At 54.8% G+C, this 21172-nt stretch overlaps 1 protein-coding gene across 2 annotated transcripts in view; it reads left to right on the top strand.

The window, feature by feature from the left end:
* KIAA0513 (KIAA0513 ortholog) overlaps positions 1-18525 on the top strand; it is a 21938-nt gene extending 3413 nt beyond the window's left edge. The window contains exons 2-12 of one of the 2 annotated variants that reach the window (XM_011971456.1): positions 1132-1231; positions 2273-2346; positions 5301-5371; positions 6812-7019; positions 7802-7842; positions 8310-8388; positions 10664-10741; positions 11914-11943; positions 15807-15887; positions 16255-16349; positions 17449-18525. In XM_011971456.1, coding sequence (XP_011826846.1) covers positions 1132-1231; positions 2273-2346; positions 5301-5371; positions 6812-7019; positions 7802-7842; positions 8310-8388; positions 10664-10741; positions 11914-11943; positions 15807-15887; positions 16255-16349; positions 17449-17498 — 907 coding nt within the window. In that variant the 3' untranslated portion in view covers positions 17499-18525. The remainder of the gene's footprint in view (positions 1-1131; positions 1232-2272; positions 2347-5300; positions 5372-6811; positions 7020-7801; positions 7843-8309; positions 8389-10663; positions 10742-11913; positions 11944-15806; positions 15888-16254; positions 16350-17448) is intronic. The other variant, XM_011971465.1, reaches the window with a different exon arrangement.
* Positions 18526-21172: the final 2647 nt, after the last annotated feature.

Genomic DNA, 21172 nt, shown 5'->3' on the forward strand with positions numbered 1-21172 from the left:
GTAGAGACGGGGTTTCACCGTATTAGCCAGGATGGTCTCGATCTCCTGACCTCGTGATCCGCCCGTCTCGGCCTCCCAAAGTGCTGGGATTACAGACTTGAGCCACCGCGCCCGGTCGATGGGTACGCTTTCTCTGAGCACACCCCAGTTAATGAAAAGGGGAAAACACCCAGAAGTTTGCTCATTTGCCAGGAAAGCCAGCCTCTATTTGCAGTAGCCTGTCAGCGATACCGAATGTGGACACCTGAGTCAGATGCGCCTTCGCAAGCATTCCAGAAATTACTACAAAAGCCTGCAGATAACACATATTTCATCTGATGTTGGTATTTAGAGTAAATGAGGACCAAGATGTTTTCTACAAAACATAAATGAAGGTTGCATAAGCCAAGTGATCTTCAGCCTTCTGCTTCATTTTCGAGTCTTTAAATTTGGGAAAGAGTATTGGCGCCTTACAAAGAGTGATGAGAAGTGGCCTGAAAGTATGTGAGCATGTTATCCATCCTAGTGGTGGTGACACCAAGGTGGAGGCCCCTGGTCTCCATACCTCTCACACACACCTGGGGATGGCCTGGCCCGTGAGCAGCCTCACTCTGGAAGTGCAGAGGGATGAGCGAGCGCCCTGCTGATATGTGGGAGATGGTTTTCTTCCTGGCATCAAACCTTGGTGTCAGTATACTAAGACAGAGCAAATTCAGGAAGTCTTAAATTCAGGGGCTGGTTCCATGCTGACTCCAGCATCAAAAACTAGTGGGAAGTCAGAGAGCTGGAGAACCAACACCTCTCAGAGTTCGTGCCCTTATCCGGACTCAGACCTCCCCAGGCAGGGGTCGGGAGGGGCAGGGGAAGGACATGGGCTTTGGAACCAGGAAGCCTGGATGGAACTCTGGTTCGCCACTCTCAAGCCGGCGTGTGATTCTCCGAGCCAGGCTCCTCACCTTTGAAATAACAGTAACACCCTTTCCTCACGGGACCGCCCGGAGGCTGAGACGAGGTGATGGGAGTTGGGGTCTGTGCTTGGCTGGAGAGCAATACTTCGTTAGTTCCTTCTCCTTGCTCTTCCCCTATTGCTCCAGGGGATTGAAAAGGGGTTTTTTTTTCCCCTCCCCTTTTTTTTTTTTTTTTTTTTTTTAGGGAGGACTTAGATCAGGAGGAGAAAGCCAAGTTTGGAGAGTACTGCAGCAGTGAAAATGGAAAAGGCCGGGAGTGGTTTGCTCGATACGTGAGTGCCCAGGTAAGGGAGAGGTGATGGGAAGGATGGGCGTTTACCCTTGAGGAAGAATCTGGTGAAGCATAACAAATTTGACTTTATCCTATAATGACACTCTGGAGAAGAGTCAACGGAAATGACCCAACAGAAAAAAAAAAGTAAAACTTACCCCAGAATATTCTGAAAAGGAGTGTTGAGAATAGTGAGAAACAGTCTGGGCACAGTGGCTCACGCCTGTAATCCCAGCACTTTGGGAGGCCAAGGCGGGAGGATCACTTGAGCCCAGGAGTTCAAGACCAGCCTGAACAACATAGTGAGGTCCCCCTTTCCCCCATCTCTAAAAGTTAAAAAAGAATAGTGAGAAACAGGAAGTAGCTCATTTGGACGTCGCACTTCAAGGGAAAGTGTAAGAAACTGGGCTTTCAACTTCATGAAATTCCGTAAAATCTCATTTTTTAAAGGCAAGCATGTGAGTTATGTGCGTGCATATTTTTATTAACCCGTAATACTCGATTTTTTGTAAAAAATAAAAAATATTCAAGACCGTGACAGTCATGTGAATAAAAATATATTAACAAAGTTTAGAAAATAATTAAATTTTGTAAATATCCAGTAGGTTCTTTTTTTTTCCTGAGTGGCCTAAGTTTTTAGTTTTTAAGTATTTTAGTGCAAATAATTTATTTTTCATGGAAAAGTTAGAAAATGCAGATGAGCAAAGAGAAGTTTATTACCCACACATCCACAGTTTGGAAACAGCCAGCGTTGTCATTGTGGGGTACTTTTCTGTGTGTGGGTGTGTATGAAGTTCCTACTTTTAAAAATCTGGGAAGGACACCGAGGAGAACCCCTGTGTGTGCCCTGCCCAGTGATGGTTGGGTGCAGGTAGCTGTACTCTGCCCGGGTCCTGGCAGGAGGGGCGGGTTCTATAGTGCAGAGGCAGCAGCCATCCTGGGCCCTCGTCCCAGCTGCATTTGGAAACACTGAGAGTGGAAAGCCTGCAGCTTCACTGAGTGCTGCGTGTGTCGCCCTGAACCTCAATGACGTGTCTGGCCTCTTTCTGGACAGCGCTGCAACTCCAAGTGTGTCTCAGAGGCAACCTTCTACCGCCTGGTGCAGTCTTTTGCAGTGGTGCTGTTTGAGTAAGTAATGCCATTGCACAAAGCCTTTGTCCTGGTAAGCTCCTCTTCCCTCCTTCCTTCCCTCCCCACCCAGCCGTGTCATAACCAGCTGTGAGTCATATCCACACTAGTCATCAGGTTGCAATTGCTGTGCTATACCCAGCATCAGCTAAAAGGCACAGTCGTGACCACCATCTCACGGGAGCAGGGCTGGCCATCCTTAGCTGGCAGTGATGAGAGGACTGCAGCTGGATGTGAGGAGCATCCTCTGGGCGGGTCCTCAGGGCCAGGTGGTGATGATGTACTGTGGCCCTGCCCTCCTCGGGAGGTCTAGCACTTTCCTGAGTTCCTGTTGTAAAGTACTTCAAACTCAACTGCCAACCCCATGAGCAAATAAACACTTAATGATGTGTTGGGAGGACTGTAGCCTTCCCTGCAAACACTGATTAGGCACCACTGGGGCCTTTTATCACAGAAGCCCTTGGTAGGCAGTGAGGGGTGGTGGAAAGGGCATGGCCGCTAGCTGGAGATTTGGGGCCAATCCCATCTCTGTCCCTGCTCACTTGTGAGATTAGGGAGCCAGACCCCATGAGGCACAGACTCCCTTCTCAGGAGCATGACTCTCTGGGGTCACCAGACCAGCTTCATGCCTCCAAGGTGTGAAATGGAAGGGATGCTTCTTGGCCTTGGGGAGGCTGGGCAGTGGCCTGACCGATTCTGGGGAGCCTCGATTCTGGGGCTGGGAGCCCTGATCTGGGCATGTCTGCACCCCACTATCCCCATCTCCTGCAGAAGGCCTCTAAGCAGCCCCTGCTTTGGGCCGTGTGTCCTCTTCTGGTCTTTGGCTCATCCCATCGCCACCTTCCCACATCACTGCCTTTGTTTTGTCCTTCCAGGCCTGAAAAATCTCCCTCCTTTACTTCCTTGTCTCCCAACCAAAGATAGCTGCTTGGGTCGTTTTTTTTTGGTTTTTTGGGTTTTTTTGAGACAGGATGTTGCTCTGTCACCCAGGCGGGAGTGCAGTGGCTCAATCACAGTTCACTGCAGCCTCAATCTCCTGGGTTCGAGGGATCCTTCCATCTCAGCCTCCCAAATAATTAGGACTACAGGTGCATGCCACCACACCTAGCTCATTTTAAATTTATTTTTTTTTTTATTTTATTTTTTTTGAAACAGTGTCTCACTCTTCACCCAGGCTGGAGTGCAGTGGGATCTCAGCTCGCTGCAACCTCCACCTCCCGGGTTCAAGCAATTCTCCTGCCTCAGCCTCCTAAGTAGCTGGGACTACAGGCATGCACCATCATGCCCGTCTAATTTTTGTATTTTTAGTAGAGACAGGGTTTCACCATGTCGGCTAGGCTGGTCTTGAACTCCAGACCTCAAGTGATTCACCTGCTTCAGCCTCCCAAGGTACTGGGATTACAGGAGTGAGCCACCACGCCTGGCCATATTCCATATAGATATATACACATACACACACACACACACACACACACATATTTAGTAGAGATGAAGTCTTCCTATGTTTCCCAGGCTGGTCTCAAACTCCTGGGCTCAAGCAATCATCCTTCCTCAGCTTCCCAAATTGCTAGGATTACAGGCGTGAAGCACCACACCCAGCCTGCTCTCTCGAGTCCCAGTTCTCCTGCTTCTTCATGTCTCTCCCCTTTCTCTGTTTCTCTTTGAACTTGGGCATATACTGGAAGAAGAAGACCAACAAAAGGAGGATCCCTATTTTTCCTACCCTTGCTCAGGATACCCAAAGTCCAAGATCCGTTTCTCCTCTGAGGTCTGGCCTTCAGAGCTGGCCAGGGGAGGGCTGAGAAACCTTCACCGGAAGAGGCTGAGTGAGCCCTCACCTTCAGCCAGAGGGTAGTGGTTTAAAACAGGCCCTCTAGGTTGCCTTTTGTGAAACATTCTCTCATACAATTAAGATACTTCAATTTCCAACATATGCAGTCCCAGGCATTTTCACGAACCCCCATTTTGCACAATTCTGATTCTCCATTTTCTTTCTTTTTTTTTATTTGCACTAGGCTAAAAGTAATTCTCCATTTTTCTTTGAGTTTTTTGTCTTACGCAAGTAAGTTGGGGAGGGAGGGGTTAAAGTCCCAACCTGCCAAAACACAAAGATTCTTGCCATCACTTGGTCCCTGAGCATATATATGTTTGTATAGTTGCAAAAACAAAGTGAAACAAAAACTCTTTTAATATTTAGACAATATGGGATTTTTTAGTTTTATAATCTTTAGTTTGTTAAACATCTTTAGTTTTTACTTTGTCTTTTATAGTTTTATTACTAGTTTAGTTAGTTTTTTATATAAAAAGATAAAAATGGCCCTTAATCCCACTGTCTAGATAATTTCTTTTGACTCGTAAAGTAATAATTGTCCAAAGTTAAAACCTAAACAGAAAAGAAAAGTCTAAAAGGGATCAGGATAGAAAGACAAAGAAACCTGCAATACAAAGGAATGGCCCCGCCCAAGACCAAGACCTGCTGGATCGGAGGCTCCACCTCCTGATGCCCCACCACCGATGCTGTGGGCAGGAGCCTGAGAGCCACAGATGCGGGGAAGGTCCTCCAACTTACTGCTAATTCCTGAGAAGGCAAGGGCTGGAGAGCCAGGTGGCCTGGGCCACAGGTGTGCGCTGAGACTTGAGGCCCAGCTTCTTGTGCACTTGAGACTTGAGGCCTGGCTCTGCTCCTGGGCGTCGAGTTGAGCTTCCCGGGCCCTGGCTTTTACCTTTTCAGTGAAGGAAGCCAGGCAGGCAGACCACAAACTCCTTCCCATTCAGTCAGTCCCAGGCCATGTGCCTGTATGTAGCTCTCCTAATAGAACTCAGGGAGATTGTTTTGTGCGTCTCCAGTGGGGGAAGATATTAATTGGGACACATGTGTCAAGTGTCTCAGCGATGGCTTGCAAGGAGAAGCAAGTGGAGCGATCTTTAGCCGTGAACTTTGCCTCTTGTTTCAGGTGTCATCAGATGGATGACTTTGGGCCTGCCAAGAACCTCATGACCATGTGCTTCACCTACTACCACATCGGTAAGACACGGGTGGGCGGATGTGGGGTTCACCCACGGGATCCTGAGGCTCGCCAGCCAATAATGTGTCAGCGGAAGCTTTTTTCATGGTTAAAAGCAAAAGCTACGGGGCCTTCAGAGAACAGAGGACGCTGGTGTTAGGGAGGAGTGAGACTTCAGAGAAAACATGGTCCGAATCATGGGGTGGGAGGTTGACTGACCAGGGTGCAAAGGAAACTCCCGAGCTGATAGGAGAAACATGCTAGGCAGGACGTTTTATGGTGGAGGCAGGAACTGCTGGATGTGAAGATAATCAGTTTTATGTTTTACCAAAACAAGACACGCTTGGTTATTGGAGGGTGGTGGGGAGCAGCCGTCTAGATCTGAAGTGGCAGAGACTGCCCAGGGATGGGCTGGAGATGGCTTATGAGGAGTGTGGACTGTTCTTGATGCTGAGGCTGTGATATCTCTTCTGCCTCATTCCGTTGGAACTTTCTGGTACGTTGGAGCTCAAGGGCTTCCTGCGTGAGTCTCCTTGGGCTGCAGCAACAGGACTCGTTCAGGCCACCATAGTGGAAGGTTGCTGGAAGCCTCCACGTGGACTGGAGCTGGGTCAGGGAGGTGCTAGGCCCCGACCCCCCGTGCTGTGCTCTCTCGGTACCTGCATGCTCACTCTTGGGGTGTGTGCATCTGCTCCCCCTCCCACAGGTGTCCTCTCCGCACCCCTCAGTTCATTTGGTCCAACTGCCATGGCTGGTGTCCCAGCCACACCAGCGGGCAGGCCCTTCCCGCCAGGCCACTCATCAGCTGCTTTGGGTGGAGTGGGAACCCCCCAGTACAGCCTTTGGCTCTTCCTTTTTGAAGAACAGATAGACCCATAATGAATAGACGCTGCTTCCTGAGACAGGGCTACCCACAGCAGCTTCAGCTAGTAAGGACACCCTGCCAGGGCCTACAGAGAACCTTTGACTTATAGTGGGCACTGGGGCCCATGGGGGTACGTCATCCTGCGGGAGTGCCAGGGCCTCGTGTCCGTCCATTGGCTAAGGGAGTTTGGGTGCCAGGGCTCCCCACCCCCCTGCTGTCTCCACACTCCCATTTCAGGGGCCTGGTGCCCAGCTGGCTTCTGCCTCCCTGGCGCTGGCATGGTCGGGCCTCTGCCCTCGCCTCCCTGCAGACCCTGCCACCTGGGCCGGGCTCCAGCCTGCATCTCCTTTGCTCCCTCCCTGCTCCTAGTGGCTTCTCTGTGCACAGCAGGTGCTGAGAGTGCTCACGGGGAGCAGGGCCCCCACTTCCTCATCCTGGACCGGCTGAGCCTGCACCACCCCTGTCCTGGGCTGAGGAGGGAGGCTCCTGTATCCCCACTGCACAGGACCCCTGCGGGGCTCCCCCTGGGCCTCTGTAGTTAGCAGGTGCAGACCCCGGCCTAACTGGCCTCGTCTTGTTCCCTCTCTCGTCCAAGGAAAACCGCAGCTGCTGCCCCCGGAGGCCCGGGAGAAGCCCGCGGGCAGCATCGACTCCTACCTGAAATCCGCAAACAGCTGGCTGGCCGAGAAGAAGGACATCGCCGAGCGGCTGCTGAAGAACACCTCGGCCAGGACGGAGAATGTCAAGGGCTTCTTCGGGGGGCTGGAGACCAAGCTGAAGGGGCCCCTGGCCAGGAGGAACGAGTACGTGTGGCCTTGGGGTCCCTCCCACCTGCATGGGACGGGGGAGAAGCTGGTGTGGAGCTCAGGTGGGGGCAGCAGGGAGGGTTCGAGTGAGGCCCAGAGACTGTCTGTCAGGAGCACTGCGCTGCCCAGCCGCCTCTGTCCCCACAGCTTGCTATGGTCTGCAAAGCTGAGCCCCCCAGTGACATGCAGGGATGTCCCTGGGGGCACACTCCCTGGGACTGATGAGGAGCCCAGGGGATTGTCCGATGGCAGAGGGAACTGCAGCCCCTCCACTCTGTCTCCTCTGTCCCCTCCATCCCCTGGCTGGACCAAGAGTGAGTGCTTGTGGAACATGGTCTTGAGTCACAGGAGAAAAACACTGTTCCCAGGAGAGCAGGGCTGTGACAGACACTTGAGGAACACTTTGGGGACAGGCACATCAGAAATAGACTCATAGAAGCTATGACTTCCACAAGGAGGAGGGATGCGGCAGCCAGAGGGAGCCCCGGGGTCCCCTCTTCCCACCCATGGCTGGGCCGCAGCCAGGTGTCTTGGCCTCCTCCTCTGCCCCATTCAGCTTTGGATTCAGAGAAAATGACATAAAGAAACCTCAATGCCACATTTCCTGAATTCTGAAACACTGGCAGTTGACAAATGGAGCCTTGATTTCATAAAAGGCTTTTCAGAGCAAGCCATATTAAATGTAGCCAGTCCCACCTGAGAAGTATAGAACGGCGTCTTTGAGTTGAGAAAGTGTGGTGTGAGTCGCATCTGTCGTCATGGTGCCTTCTTTCCCTCAGGGAAGACGAGAGCAAACCCCAGGAGAAGCGGCCCAGGGCTGGTGAGTCTGCCCAGGCAACAGCAGGAGATGCCTGGCCCACACCCCCTCAGCCAGCACACAAGCAGGTGCACGGCCTCTGGGGCTTTCCTGCCTCCACGGACCACAGGAACCTTGCCCTGGTTGATGCCCCAGTTGCTTCCCAGCTCCCGTGGTCTGTATTTTCTCACTGAGTTTCTGTGGAAGAGCCACTTTTCTAAGGAGGAACTAAATTCCTTAATCCCAGGAAGGCTAAGGGTTACCGCGAGGGGCTGCGGCTGTGCTGTGGAACCATCTCTCAGAGGAAGTCCTTATTGCCGGGTGGGAATAGCACCATTACTGGCTATGGCTAGCAGAAAAGCCATGGTGGAGTTTGCACCACGTGTTTCTGTGGCATTCGGGGAGAAACTGGCTGCTGGGAGGCTGTCGCCCGGGATTTGCCAACAGCGGGCACGCAGCCGGAGCTGCTTTCAGCCTTTCTTCTCCCACAGTGACTGTGTACAGCCCCGAGGACGAAAAGAAGGGGGAGAAGATCTACCTGTACACGCACCTGAAGCAGCAGCCCATCTGGTAAGGCCGAGCCCGTGGCTTCCTGTCACCCTCCTACGGGGCCAGCAGTCACTCCCCAGGATCACTTCTAGTTGCCTTTGTCCCCATCAGAATGGCAGAATTCTTACACCCCCCAGGGTGGCAGAATAAAAAGATGAACCCTCACAGGCATTGGCGAGGATGTGGAGAAATTGGAGGTCTCCTGTATGGCTAGGAGGAATGTAAATGGAGCAGCTGCTGTGGAAACAGTCTGGCAGTTCCTTTAAAGGTGAAACACAGAGTTACCCTGTGAGCCAGCAGCTCCACTCCTAGGAGTCACCCAAGAGAAAAACGTGTCCTCACAAAACCTTGTACAAATGTCTGTAGCAGCGTCATTTATTATGGCCCCAAAGTGGAAACCACCTTCATGGCCGTCCAGTAATGAATGGGTAAACAAAATCCATCCATTGCATGAAATATTAGCCAGCCATGAAAAGGAATGGCATGCCGCTCCACGCTGCAGCAGGGATAGGCCTGGGAAATGTGTGAAACTCAGTGGAAGAAGCCAGGCACAGAAGCCCACGTATTGTATCATCCCTGTGAAATGTCCAGAATAGCAGATTCCTAGAGACATAGCAGATGACTGATAGCCCGGGCAGAGGGCGCGGAATGGGGAACAGGGCATGACTGCTGATGGGGATGGGGTTTCTTTATGGGATGAGGGAATGTTCTGGAAATGGTGGCTGCACAACTCTGTGAATACACTAAAAGTTACTGAATTGTATATTTTAGAGGGCGAATTTCATGGCATGTGAATTATATCCCAATTAAGCTCTTACATGTATATAAATGAATGAAGGTGATGGTTGAAGTGAGACCAGTGTTGCAGGGGAAATCTTGGCCACCCTGGCGTATGGCCCAGATCTGCAGATGATGGTCAGGCTGCCTAATCTCTCTGAAGCCTCTCAACATATTTTAGAGTGCTTTGCTAGCACCTGGAATCAGTGTCCGACAGGCCCTCCCTCCCCTGAAGATCACAGTTGGCTGTGGTGCATTCTGCCTGTTAACCAAGCAAGGGCTACTTAAGGAGCTTGGCCAGGGAGTGCCGCAGGGACCCAGAGGGCAGAGGGCAGGGCTGGAGCTGTAGGAAGGCCCTTGAGGCTGGACCTGGTTCCCGTGGAAGCAGAGGACGGGGAGAAGCTGGCGCTCTTTGTCCCGCCTTCTGGTGATTCAGCTCAGCTCCTCTGTCCTTGACTTGGCTGCTGTCTTTTCATTGTTGCTTGGCAAACTTTTCTGTGAAGGGCCAGATAATAAATATGTTAGGCTTTGCGGGCCAGATGGTCTCTGCTGCAGCCACACCACTATGCTGTTGTAGCGTGAACACCACCAGAGACGTTGTATAAATGTATGAGCGTGGCTTGTTCCAATAAAACTTTATTTACAGCAACAAGCCGCCGGCCTGCTTCAGCCTACACACCATAGTTTGCCAACCCCTGATGTTCTTTAAGAAGAATTTTTCTGTTGGGCGCTGTGGCTCATGCCTGTGATCCCAGCACTTTGGGAGGCCAAGGCGGGCGGATTACCTGTGGTCAAGAGTTCGAGACCAGCCTGGTCAACGTGGCGAAACCCCCATCTCTACTAAAAATACAAAATTAGCCTGGTGTGGTGGTGTGTGCCTGTAATCCCAGCTACTCAGGAGGCTGAGGCAGGAGAATGCTTGAACCTGGGAGGCAGAGGTTGCAGTGAGCGGAGATCACGCCATTGAACTCCAGCCTGGGCAACAAGAGTGAAACTCCATCTCAAAAAAAAAAAAACACCCCAAAGAATGTTTTTTCCTTGAGAGTCCCTATGAACGTTAGTTCTCTCGGCACACGATGTGTCGCTGCCGGGGTCCCATTTATGTTACTAGACCCTGATGTAGAAAAGCACATCTTCCCAGCCCTGTGCTTCCTCTTGGGAGTCCCAGCAGGAAAGGCGGAGGAAGAAAACGGCCCGCTTCTGTGTCCTACAGATGGTGGCTTCAGCTCTGCCCGCCAGCGCCCTCCTGCCCGCGGTGCAGCCCGGGATAGCGTAGTTTTCCCTCCCACTTGCGCCATCTCTCCTAAGAGATACGCAGCCACCGGGAGCCCCGGGGAAACAGCTTTATTTAGATCAAGCCATATGCTCAGTTTTTCCTTCTCAGCCCTACCTCTCTGAGACTTTTTTAGAAGCTCAGACAGATGTGAGACACTGCCCTTATTTATCCCTCAAGTGGCCCACGACCCGTGTCCTCCCGGCCTCCCCTTGGAGAGAGTGTGACTAGGGCTCTGTCTTGCAGGCACACGCTGAGGTTCTGGAATGCAGCCTTTTTTGACGCTGTCCATTGTGAGAGGACAAAGCGATCTCCCACTACCAGGTAGGAGCAAAGTGTGGCCCCATTTGGCCTCAGGAAAAAGGACCAGGGAGTGGCTTTATTTCCCGGTTGCGGAAGAGGAGAGCAGAAGAGCAGCTGAGTGGATGTGTCTGGTTTTTCTTCACCCCGTCATGGCCCTGGTGCCCTGCAAGCTGCCTGAGGGTCTCGGCTTCATGGGTGGGGGTGCTCAGCTTGCATGAGCGCTTTCTGTCCTGGGGCTCTGGCATGACTTGGCCTGACCCTCCTAAAATTGCCAGCTCCCACTAATACCATCAGGACCCCTGCTCCCGGGCCCACCCTGCTGTTTGCTGAACAAAATCAGCATCCTGGGGATGAACGCCTGGAGCAGGGTCCGGGGAGGAAGGGCTGGCCACCTCCCCCAAGACTTTGCCCTCGAGAGCTGGTGCCTGGTGAATGCAGTTGCCGCTTGCAACTCACCTCTTGGGTCTGCAACCTGACCAGACCTTCCCAGCTTCGCTGAGGGCCACCTCGCACATGGCAGCAGGGAGGGGCTGGCACCCACTCCACGGGGGCCGATGCCATAGCAAGCAAAGGTGCCATCCACTGTGTACAGCGACACGACAGCGAGGGACAGCAGCCCCCGGGGGAGCCCCTTCCAGTCGTGTGACTGAAGGCTCTGAACCTCTCCGGGCCCTGGTCTCATTAATAAAGCACATCCGGCCCTCTGTAACACCAGGGAGACCCTCTACCCTTAACCCTTGTCGGGAGAGTGGGCAGATGGCTGCTGTTGGGGGGAGGACTCAAGTCTCCCAGCACTTGCCGTGTCTCAAGTGAAATTCTTCCCTCTGGGGGCAGCTAAAACCCTATCAGGGGCGAGGGACCCAGAGCATTCTGCCATGGCCGCATTTCCTGGGGAGGCACAGGGGCTCGTGGAGAGGGAAAGACGCTGAGACTGCCCGAGGACCCTCGAGAGAGACCCGGCTCTGGCAGGAGACCAGAACAGGGAAATGCTTAGATGCCTCTAGGCGGATGGGCGTTGCCTCTTTAGTTCTCAGACTTCTAGGAAGTTAATTTATTTCGAATATCCTGTCTTTCTCTGTCCCGCTCGTTTCTGCCTGTAATAACCCTCCTCTGCTTGTTCTCTTTTTACCATCCACATATCTTGCATGACTTTGACATGTTCCTTTGTTTACCTGTTTCTGCTGCCGCTCCAGAGGGGATGCTGGAGAGGAGGAGGAGAAGAGGTGTGTGTGTCCACGTGACTTTGTTCCATTTTACAGTGCGGGCTCCTGCAAAGGTCACTTCAGGTTGGGGGCTGTGCACTGTGTTGAGCTGCTGCAGCAGGCACAGCCCAGACGCAGGTGCAGCCTGGCAGCCGGCGGGGAGGGCAGCCCTGGGGAGGTGAGGCCAGCACTAGGGCAGGCTGGCCATGCATCCCGGAACTGGGCAGGTGGGAGCCTGCCAAGGCCAGAGCACTCCGAAATAGTCAGAAAACAAATGTGACACCTTGAGACTCCCTGGCGACAGCATGAGCTCGAGAGGCAAAGGCGGTGACGCCAGGGAAAGCGGGCTCCAGTTCTGGGCCAGCCGTGCTCTCCGCCAGCCGCTCCGGCCCCTTCTGAGCAGACCTGAAGGCCTCGCGCTTGGCCTCACTGTTCACACTGGAGACGTGGGTCCCGGCTCATCTGGGAAACCGCGGGTGGGGTGCAGAGCCTGTCCTGTTTGCAACACCACCCACTCTCGGGTGTGCTGGGGCCGCCAGGTTGAGGAGGCACGGAAGAAGGACACACTCCCACTTTCCCAGCCGCTCGGGGATGGGGGTGCGAGGGGTCCCCGAGGAAATCCTAGAACGGGGCTGTTTCCTGCCAGCCCACAGAGGGGTCTGACTCTCCCTGTTCCCCTTTCTGCGGGCTAGAATCCTCTGTGATGTGTTTTCAGAGTTGCCGATCTGCCTCTTCAAATAAGAGTCCCTGTTACGATGTCTCGCTGGAGGATGCGTGAAGTTGCCTCCTCTAATCAGTGACATGTGTGGTGTTTATTGTCGTGAGCAATCACGTTTCTTATGCAGACCTATGGCTTTTAAAGGAGCACTTAGGCCTAACAAACACCTCCTTTCATGAACAAAGCCCCTGGGTTTTCAGTGACTCTCTGGGTGACAGTGTGATTAACCAGCCTTCCAGGAACAAGTCAGCCCCACAGCCCTGGCCCAAGGAGGGCTGGGAGCATCTCAGCATCCTCCGAGAGCTGGTCGGTGCTGCTGGGGAGGGGTGGTCTGTCCTGAGCTCAGCTGAGGGGACAGCTGGCCTCCTGGGCCTTCATACCAGGGCAGATTAGCTTTGACCACACATAGCTCTGCACCGGCTCCTCATCTCTGACCGGCCCCTGAGCCTTCCCCAGAAGGCTGAATATTGTTTTGAGATTGAGGCAGGTGGCGGGGGGCGAGGTTGCCTCCAAGTCCCCAGGCAACCTCATGCCTCTAACGTGCCATCTCTTTTTTGGTAACCTCTGCTGACAGCAAGAAGCCATTATCATCCTCTCTGTTTCCAGAGGCAGGTGCTTCTCCGTTCAGAAGGTTTCCCTCGCAGCAGGCGGTCAGTCCCATCCAGATTCCCACCAAGGCAGTGTAGACGCAAGTTCAGCTCGCTGTGCGGTGTCAGAGCTTGATTGGCACTGGAAATTGAACTCTTTTTTGTTTTGTTTTTTGAGATGGAGTCTCGCTCTGTTGCCCAGGCTGGAGTGCGGTGGTGCAATCTCAGCTCACTGCAACCTCCACCTCCTGGGTTCAAGCTATTCTCCTGCCCCAGCTTCCCGAGTAGCTGGCATTACAGGTACTCGCCACCATGCCCGGCTGATTTTTCTTTTCTTTCCTCTTTTTTCTTTTTTCTTTCTTTTTTTCTTTTTTTTTGAGACGGAGTTTTACTCTTGTTGCCCAGGCTGGAGTGGAGGGGTGCAATCTCAACTTACTGCAACCTCCACCTCCTGGGTTCAAGCGATTTTCCTGCCTCAGCCTCCCAAGTAGCTGGGATTAGAGGCGCCCACCACCATGCCTGGCTAATTTCATATTTTTAGTAGAAACGGGGTTTCACCATGTTGGTCAGGCTGGTCTCAAACTCCTGACCTCAGGTGATTCACCCGCCTCAGCCTCCCAAAGTACTAGGATTACAGGCGTGAGCCACCGCGCCCAGCCTAATTTTTGTATTTTTAGTAGAGATGGGATTTTGTCATGTTGGCCAGGCTGGTCTTGAACTCCTGAACTCAGGTGATCTGACCGCCTCGACCTCCCGAAGTGCTGGGATGACAGGCATGAGCCACCACGCCTGGCCTGAAGTCAGTCGTAAGAAGTGATTTTATCGTGGACATTACCTCATCTGCTACTGCCAGTGACCATTTACCTCTTTCTTGAGACGTCAGGTTAAATGTCTCAGTTTTCGTCCTCACCATGGCGAGAAGAATCGCCGCGTCATCTGGCTCAGGAGAGGAGGGGCCAGGGCTCCTGTGCTGCACAACTCCAGGGGAGCCGTTCCCGTGCGGTCTGGGGCCGTGCAGGGCCCAACCTGCCCAACTGTGCGCAGCAGGCCTGCGGGTGGTGCAGGGGTTTATGTCTGAACAACCCTCAGGGGGGCTGTTTTGGGGAAAGACAGTAGGAAGGAAATGGGACGGGACTCTGCAGAGTACCTGAAAGTATATTCTGGTGTCTTCGTGGGCATCCTGCCATCGGCACGAGGAGGCCGGGAGTGACCTTTGTCCATCACTCCCATCATGCCCCTGATGCCCTGTGATGCCTGCTAAGCTGCAGCAGTGCCAGTGACCTCTCGTGGGCCGGGGGTGGCGAGGAGCCAGGAGTTCATGTTCCTTTGTTTTGTTTCTCTTCCTCTGGCTTCTCCATGATCCCAACCTCTCACCCTCTCATACCATCCTTCTCCCCCTTCTTTGATCTTCCTCTCAACCTTATTTTAGTCAGACTCATCCATCCGGTTTTCTTTTTAAGGGGAAAGGGGCTGAAATTAATGTCTGCACGTTCGCAGCTGCCTCTGCAGGTAGCTTCTCAGATGGCCGTGCTGTCCAGGCAGTTGTGTAAGGGTCAGGGAGGCCCCAGGCCCTGCCCAAGGGGCGGGGAACGAGCCGGCAACGCAGAAAAGCTCTGTGGCAATGAGGGCTGGGAGGGAGTGGAGAGCCCCCTTGTTCTGCCCCAGACGAGGGATTAACCGCACCCCCTCTAAAGCATGCAGCAGGTGAGCGCTCAGAACACCCCCCCTCCCAGGCCTTGTGCGGGGAACGCGTCAGGGTCCCCCCCGGCTCCTGAAGCTCGGTGCAGACCTCGGTCCATGCCGTCTCATTGGGTTTTCAGCACTTTGTTCTCACGCCTGGGCGCTGTCTTCACTATGGTCCACAGCACCCACAGGGTCACGGTCAGAGGGGCCGGCGGGAAGCGTGGGGGCCTGGTCTGTGTTATTTAGGGAGGGGACTAGAGAGAGCATTGAGGGCCTTGAGAAAGCCGACACAGAGAAGGCACAGCTGAGCAGGGCACAGCCCTCTTCAGGCAGGGCACAGTGTGGCCCTCCGTGTCCTCAGCCTCTGTGGAAGCTGCCATCCGCAACTGGCCCCAGGATGTCGCACCTCGCCTGGCCCATCAGGCTGGTCAGGAGACACGGGTGTGATCTGAAAACGTTCCCTGGGCCACCAAGGCCCGCTGTCCTGGGATGTTGGGCAGGTCCCCTCCCTCTCTGGAGGTTTCTTCCCCGAGGACGGGCCCAGACCCCACTCTCCAGCTGTAGCGAGGCTCTGGGGCCGGCCCCGCTGCCTGTAGAATGCCTGGGTAGCCACGTGGCGCTCCGCACCTTCAGGGCCTTAAAGAACACTTCTGTTTCCGCGTCTCTTTATCTTGTGGAGAGTGAGATGAACGTTGGGGACCCCAAGCGCGGTGTCAGGATCCCGGCAGGCCTTGTGGAAAGGCTCAGCACACGGCTCTCTGGTGAAAGGCACCCCCTTCTGTGCCCGGGGGGCCGTACATGGGTGCCGCCAGCACCCACGGGTCAGAGCAGGGCGAGGAGCAGGGGCAAGGACAGCACCGTCTGAGTCCCGCTCCTGTCACCTCCTGTGCTTGCAGGGAGAAGTGGTGCCACATGACGCAGGAGGAGCGCGATGATAGCCTCCGGTTCAACGAGAACATCACCTTTGGGCAGCTGGGGTAAGGGCGGGCGTGGGAAAGGGGGAGGGGAAAGAGGGGGCAGGGAGAGAGGGGGCGGGCCCACGCTGTGAGCTGTCACGACCTGTGAGCTGTCACACCCTGGGGTGCTGTGTCAGCCTACTCTGAGGCATGGAGTTCATTACACTGGCCTCCATGCCAGCTCATAATTAATCCGCCTCCTACGCAACCCCTGGTGGCCGCAGTGCCACAGCGAGAGTTGCTGGTGGTTAATTAGGCAGCAGTGCGTTTCAGTTTTTGCTGACAGTTCCAGGCAGGCCACGGTGGGCGTCCCAGAGATGAGGGCCCAGCTCCTTGGCCCTTTCCCCTGGGAAGCCGGCGGGTGACGCTCTTGGGTTTTCTCCTGCAGCACGTTCTCGCACAACATGCTGGCCTTCGGACTGAACAAGAAGCTGTGCAATGACTTCCTGAAGAAGCAGGCTGTGATTGGCAACCTGGATGAAGGTGCGTCTGCGGGAGGCCGCTGACGGGAGGCGGGCAGGGCTGGGGTCAGGAGCCAGTGCTGCGCCCGCTGGCGCTTCTGCACTGCCAGAAGGCATGTCGTGTTGCAGTCGGAAATGTGCTGAGCTCTGGGCAGACGGCCCTCCTCTCTCCCCAGTCTGTGTAGACGGACGCACAGGACACCTCTCGTTCCATTTGGAATCCATTTCTGCTAGATAGGATTGTGGGCATTGAGGCTGCAGCCCCGGTGTTCACAGGACAGAGGAAGAGGGGGATGCAGCGCTTGGACTCAGCTTGCACGGAGCCAAACTCTGGCCCCAAGTTGCCCCCTTCTAAATGGCTCCCGCGTGGCGTCCTTTTCTTTCTCAGACCACACTGCTATGATGAGTGCCAGGGGACAAGGGTGGTGGGGAGGGAGTTTTGAGGTTTCTCTGGAATCTCTGGCTTCCGTGACAGCAGGGAAATGCTGTGACATTGACGCCCTCCTGCACGGGGGCCAGTCCCTGTGTGCGGCCCCATCTGCTGCAAGCGTTGGTTCCTCTGCGTCGGAAAGGACTTACACTTAGGCGTAGATACGGATCGACCCATATTCTTCAGAAAATCCCGTTCTCCACCTAATTCAAGGGATCTGTGGTGGAGCGGCCTGAGGAGGCATGAGGGCGCCAGTGGCCGTTAGACTGTCTCAGAATGTTGCTAGCAGCCCCACCTCACTGGCACAGGGCAAGGGGGATGCTGCCACCTCTCCCAGTCCCCAGGGTGGCTGGACTAACTGCCCTGTGCCTGTCACAGGGTGCAGGGGCTGCGCCCCATGACACCATTTTTATAAGAAGGTGCGTTCCCAGTTTTGAGGGCCCCTTCCAGCCACCTGTTTGCCCCACAGGCAGCGTGCTGGCCAAGAGGCTGCGTGTGCAGTGCGCCCTCGTGGCACAGCCCTGCCCTGAAGCGCACAAGCTGTGTGGCCTGCGGAAGGCAGTGCAGTTCAGGAGCCGCAGCCCTGCTGCCAGGGAGGCCCTGATTCACCCCTGTCCGAGTGACAAGAGCAGGACACACTTGTCCCTGTCACCATATTTCATCTGAGAAATAACATCGCTTTCTCTTCCAGAGCAATACAAGCTGCTTAGTGACCACATTGAGCAAATGGCCACTGAGTAGGCCCCAGAGGTCACACTGTGCAGGAGGACTGAGACCATGCGCCATTCTCCCGGGCCCAGTGCCCGGCCGTCACCCCACCCGTGACCTGCATGAAGCCAGCAGCACCCAGAGCCGCACCTGCTGCCCTAGAACTAGTGGTTAGAAGAATCCGCTGCTCCTTCCTCTTCTCCTCTGCCTGTGTCTGCGCCCCCCCATCCATGTGCCAAAGTGTCCCTTGGGTCACACGGCTAAAGCCAAGGTGACCAGCTGTACCCCGAGTGCCAGGCTTGTGAGATGAGACCAAGAGGGAGGAGGGGAAGGACGCTGTGGTCCATCGTGGGCCAAGGGCTGGCGAGGGTGGGGGTGGGCAAGGGATGCAGGCAGGACAGCCATGAGGTGGGGCTGCAGCCGACATACCCAGTGGTGGAGGACTGGCCCTGCCACTCATGGTGGGCGGCCCTAGGCCACATTCCCTGCAATGGGTGCACATCTGGCTCCCATCCAGCCCTCTCAGTGTGGGGCTGTGGCCGGTCCTCGCTCTTCCCCAGTCTCCCTCTGTGGGGCAGGAACGGGAAGTCACAGGACCCTTGAGGAAGAAACGCCTGTTTTAGGGAGAGAGAGGGAGTGGTGCAGAGGATGCTCTTGGCTGGCTGGAGCAAGACCCGGCTCCCACCAGAGGGACATGTGTGTGCCCTGCAGACGGCCCGGGATCTGTGTGTCTCCGCCAGAGCCACAGCAGTGCCGAGGTGCCTGCAGTAGACCACACAGACCGTCTGACATGCGCCCGCCTGGCGGACAGCTCCCTTCTGAGGCAGAGAAGGCTCCGCGGTCACGAAGCAGCGTTGTGCCGTGTGTCCCTCACAAGAAGCACAGGAAAGAGAAGTTTCTTTAGTAGTCACTAGACAACCACCCTTTCTAAAAGCAAACAGTGCTGCTCTTTATTCCAGACAAGGCAGGAAAGTCTGAGCTGGGAGAGACAGCAGCTGGAGAGAGGCAGTTCTGTGTGACGTGTGGGGCGAGCCAGTGGCATGGACTCTGCCTCTAAGGGCTGAGCGCTGGGCCTGTGCCCCCAGGGGCTCCGGAAGGGGCTTTTTCCTTCCCCATCAGACCTTTGCAGCTCCTTCCTCCAGCCTCTGCAGAGACTCCCTTCACCTCGCAGCTACTGCCTGGGAACCATGGCCCTTCTCTTCTGTGGATCTGTACCAGGCACTCCAGGCCAGCCCGTGGGCCCGGGGCCTGACCCTGACACCTGCATGCTGGGTCCAGAGCCTTCTGTTTCGCCATGCGTGGACGCTGCCAGCCTGCCTGGGGTCCCCTGCCTCCTACCCGTCGCTGCTGTGGTCCCTGACCGCCAAACAGGCCCGTGGGGCTCTCCCTCCACCCGCCATCCTCCCCTCCCGCCCTTCCTGGCTACCTCCTCTGACATTCGGTCAGATAAGTCCCGTCTTGTTTGTAAGCCTGAGAGTCACTTACCCGGCCACTGCTTGGAAGGTTTCCCTCCAGGGAATGCCTCCCCGGAATGGTCCAGAGACGAGCACAGATTGGTTGGATCACAGAATGTGTGTCTGGGGCATTATCTGAAATGTGGTGTCATCTGATGCACTTGGACCACATGTCGCCAGACTGCAGACTGGGGAGCCGGGGCTCAGGGCCCCTGACTACGTGGTGCGTGAGTGATTTCAGCCTGGCAATGCCGCTGGCCAGACTGGCCATGCTGCCAGTGCACTCGCCATGAGTTGGGCTGGGGTGGGGGAGTTGCGCAGGCTGGGGTGCCCCTTCCCCCATCGTTGGACCCCAACGGCCGTGTCTCCACCGAATCCATTTAGAGAAACATCAGAGGGCAAGGGGTGTGCGGACGCCCCTCGCTCTGATGCCAACTGCAAATAATACACACCTCCTGCGGCGTCCAGCCACGGCTCCAGGGCACTGCTCTCCTCCCCGCACCGGCGAAACTCAGGCCACACTGAGGGCTGACTGTCCGGGAGCTCCCTTCAGCCGCCTCGTTGTCAGCGTTCTTAGTCATGTATTATTCGTGTTAGTGAAACGCATTCGGCCTTTGTTCTGCGGTGCCCACAAGACTTACCCCTGCATGTGTAGGATTTTTGTTTGGAAGTTTTGTTTGATTCTGAGACTCTCTTGGGGGCACTGGAGGGCTTGGGCACAGCCTCTGGAAGGAAAGGCAGCACTGACTTCGTTGGACTTTTTTCCAAGCACTTTGACTTCAAAAATGGTCTTGACACTTTTTTGTCCACATAGACCTCTTGAAATAGCCATTTCAGGGAGAGGAAAGGTTTGGGGTTTTGTCTGTTTGTTTATTTCTCCCTTTACTACCTATTCTTGTACATCTAGCTCCTCAGAGTTGGAGGAAGCCTGACAGAGAAGGATCCCCTCTGTGCTCCATCCACACAGGACGCCCGAGAGACAGCTGCTTGTGCTGTGAGCGGAGCAGGCAGTGGCTCGGGAGGCTGCCTGTGGTCTCCTGCCGGCTGTGGCTGACAGTGGCTCTGGCCAGGGTTGCCTGGAGGAGGCCCAGTGTGCCTGGGACGGAGCTGACCACCTGCCACCAAGGTTTCCTCTCTTCCCCCAGGGCCTGGGCAGAGGAGGCGTGAGCCGGGCCGTGGGCAGAGCAGGCGTGAGCTGGGCCCTGATCCGGAGCAGACTGACCCAGCCACACTGCTCAAAGGTCCCTGCGTGGGGAGGTGTCACACCAGGGCACACCCAGGGCCACCTGGGTATAGGAGAGCTCTGGTGGCCCCTCTGTAAATTCAGGAAGTGTCAGGTGATTCCTAGGAAGAGGTTCTTAGCCCCAGCAGACAGAATGCCCAAAACTAGGGGCGCAAAGGCCTGTCGTCCATGGGGCCGTTGCAGGCACTCTGTCGCCCGACCTTGAGGGCTGTGTGAATCCTAGTAAACCAAAACGCAAACAACTCACTCAAGTGAAAAGCTCCCTGCTTTGAAAGCAGGACATGTTGACATGCAGCATTATATGTTTTTAGCCTTTGTTACAATTTTAGCAACATTGATGGAATTGTAGCAACATTGATAGATGTTTAAGAGGGGCTGTGTTAATAGATTGCATCTGCCCTGTGCATGCACATGTTTAACCAAAGGCCAGAGAACTGAATTCTGATGTCGTAAGTTATCTGTAAGTGAAATGGGGTAGGCTCTATGATTTTCCTATTGCCAAAAGAAAGAAAGTGGGCCAAAGAGCTCTGACATTTCCAAAAAAGGGCTAGAGGGAGAGTCCAGTTTCTGAGCTCTGTACCCAATTTAAAATCCTGATGTTCAGGTAATCCAAGCAACACACGCTGGGTTTAAAACCAGCACCGAGGCCGAGTGCGGGAATCACAGGCACCGCCAACCCTCGTCTTCTTTCCTTCCTGTGAGTTAAAATCAAACAGGCCTCTCGTTCACTCCTCCAAGCCCAGTAATGCTGAGGAGTTCAGTTATGAGGAAAGAAGGCTGGAGCCGTGAGATTTCGCTTTTCCCTAGGCTGTTCTGCCTGGGTTACCTTATCACCCTGGAGCACCCGGTATTCCAGACCCCTGACACGAGGAATGCAGGTTCACACCGTAAAGAGCTTGTGAAAGGTTTCAGTCTAACTGGGGTTCCTTAGCCGGAAGCCAGGGCTGTAAGCTACTGGCCTGACCTTCCTGGGTCCCAGTATCTGTTGGCTTTTTTTTTTTTTTTTTTTT

Source organism: Mandrillus leucophaeus, unplaced genomic scaffold (assembly GCF_000951045.1).
Source record: "Mandrillus leucophaeus isolate KB7577 unplaced genomic scaffold, Mleu.le_1.0 Scaffold10, whole genome shotgun sequence".
Taxonomy (NCBI): Eukaryota; Metazoa; Chordata; class Mammalia; order Primates; family Cercopithecidae; genus Mandrillus; species Mandrillus leucophaeus.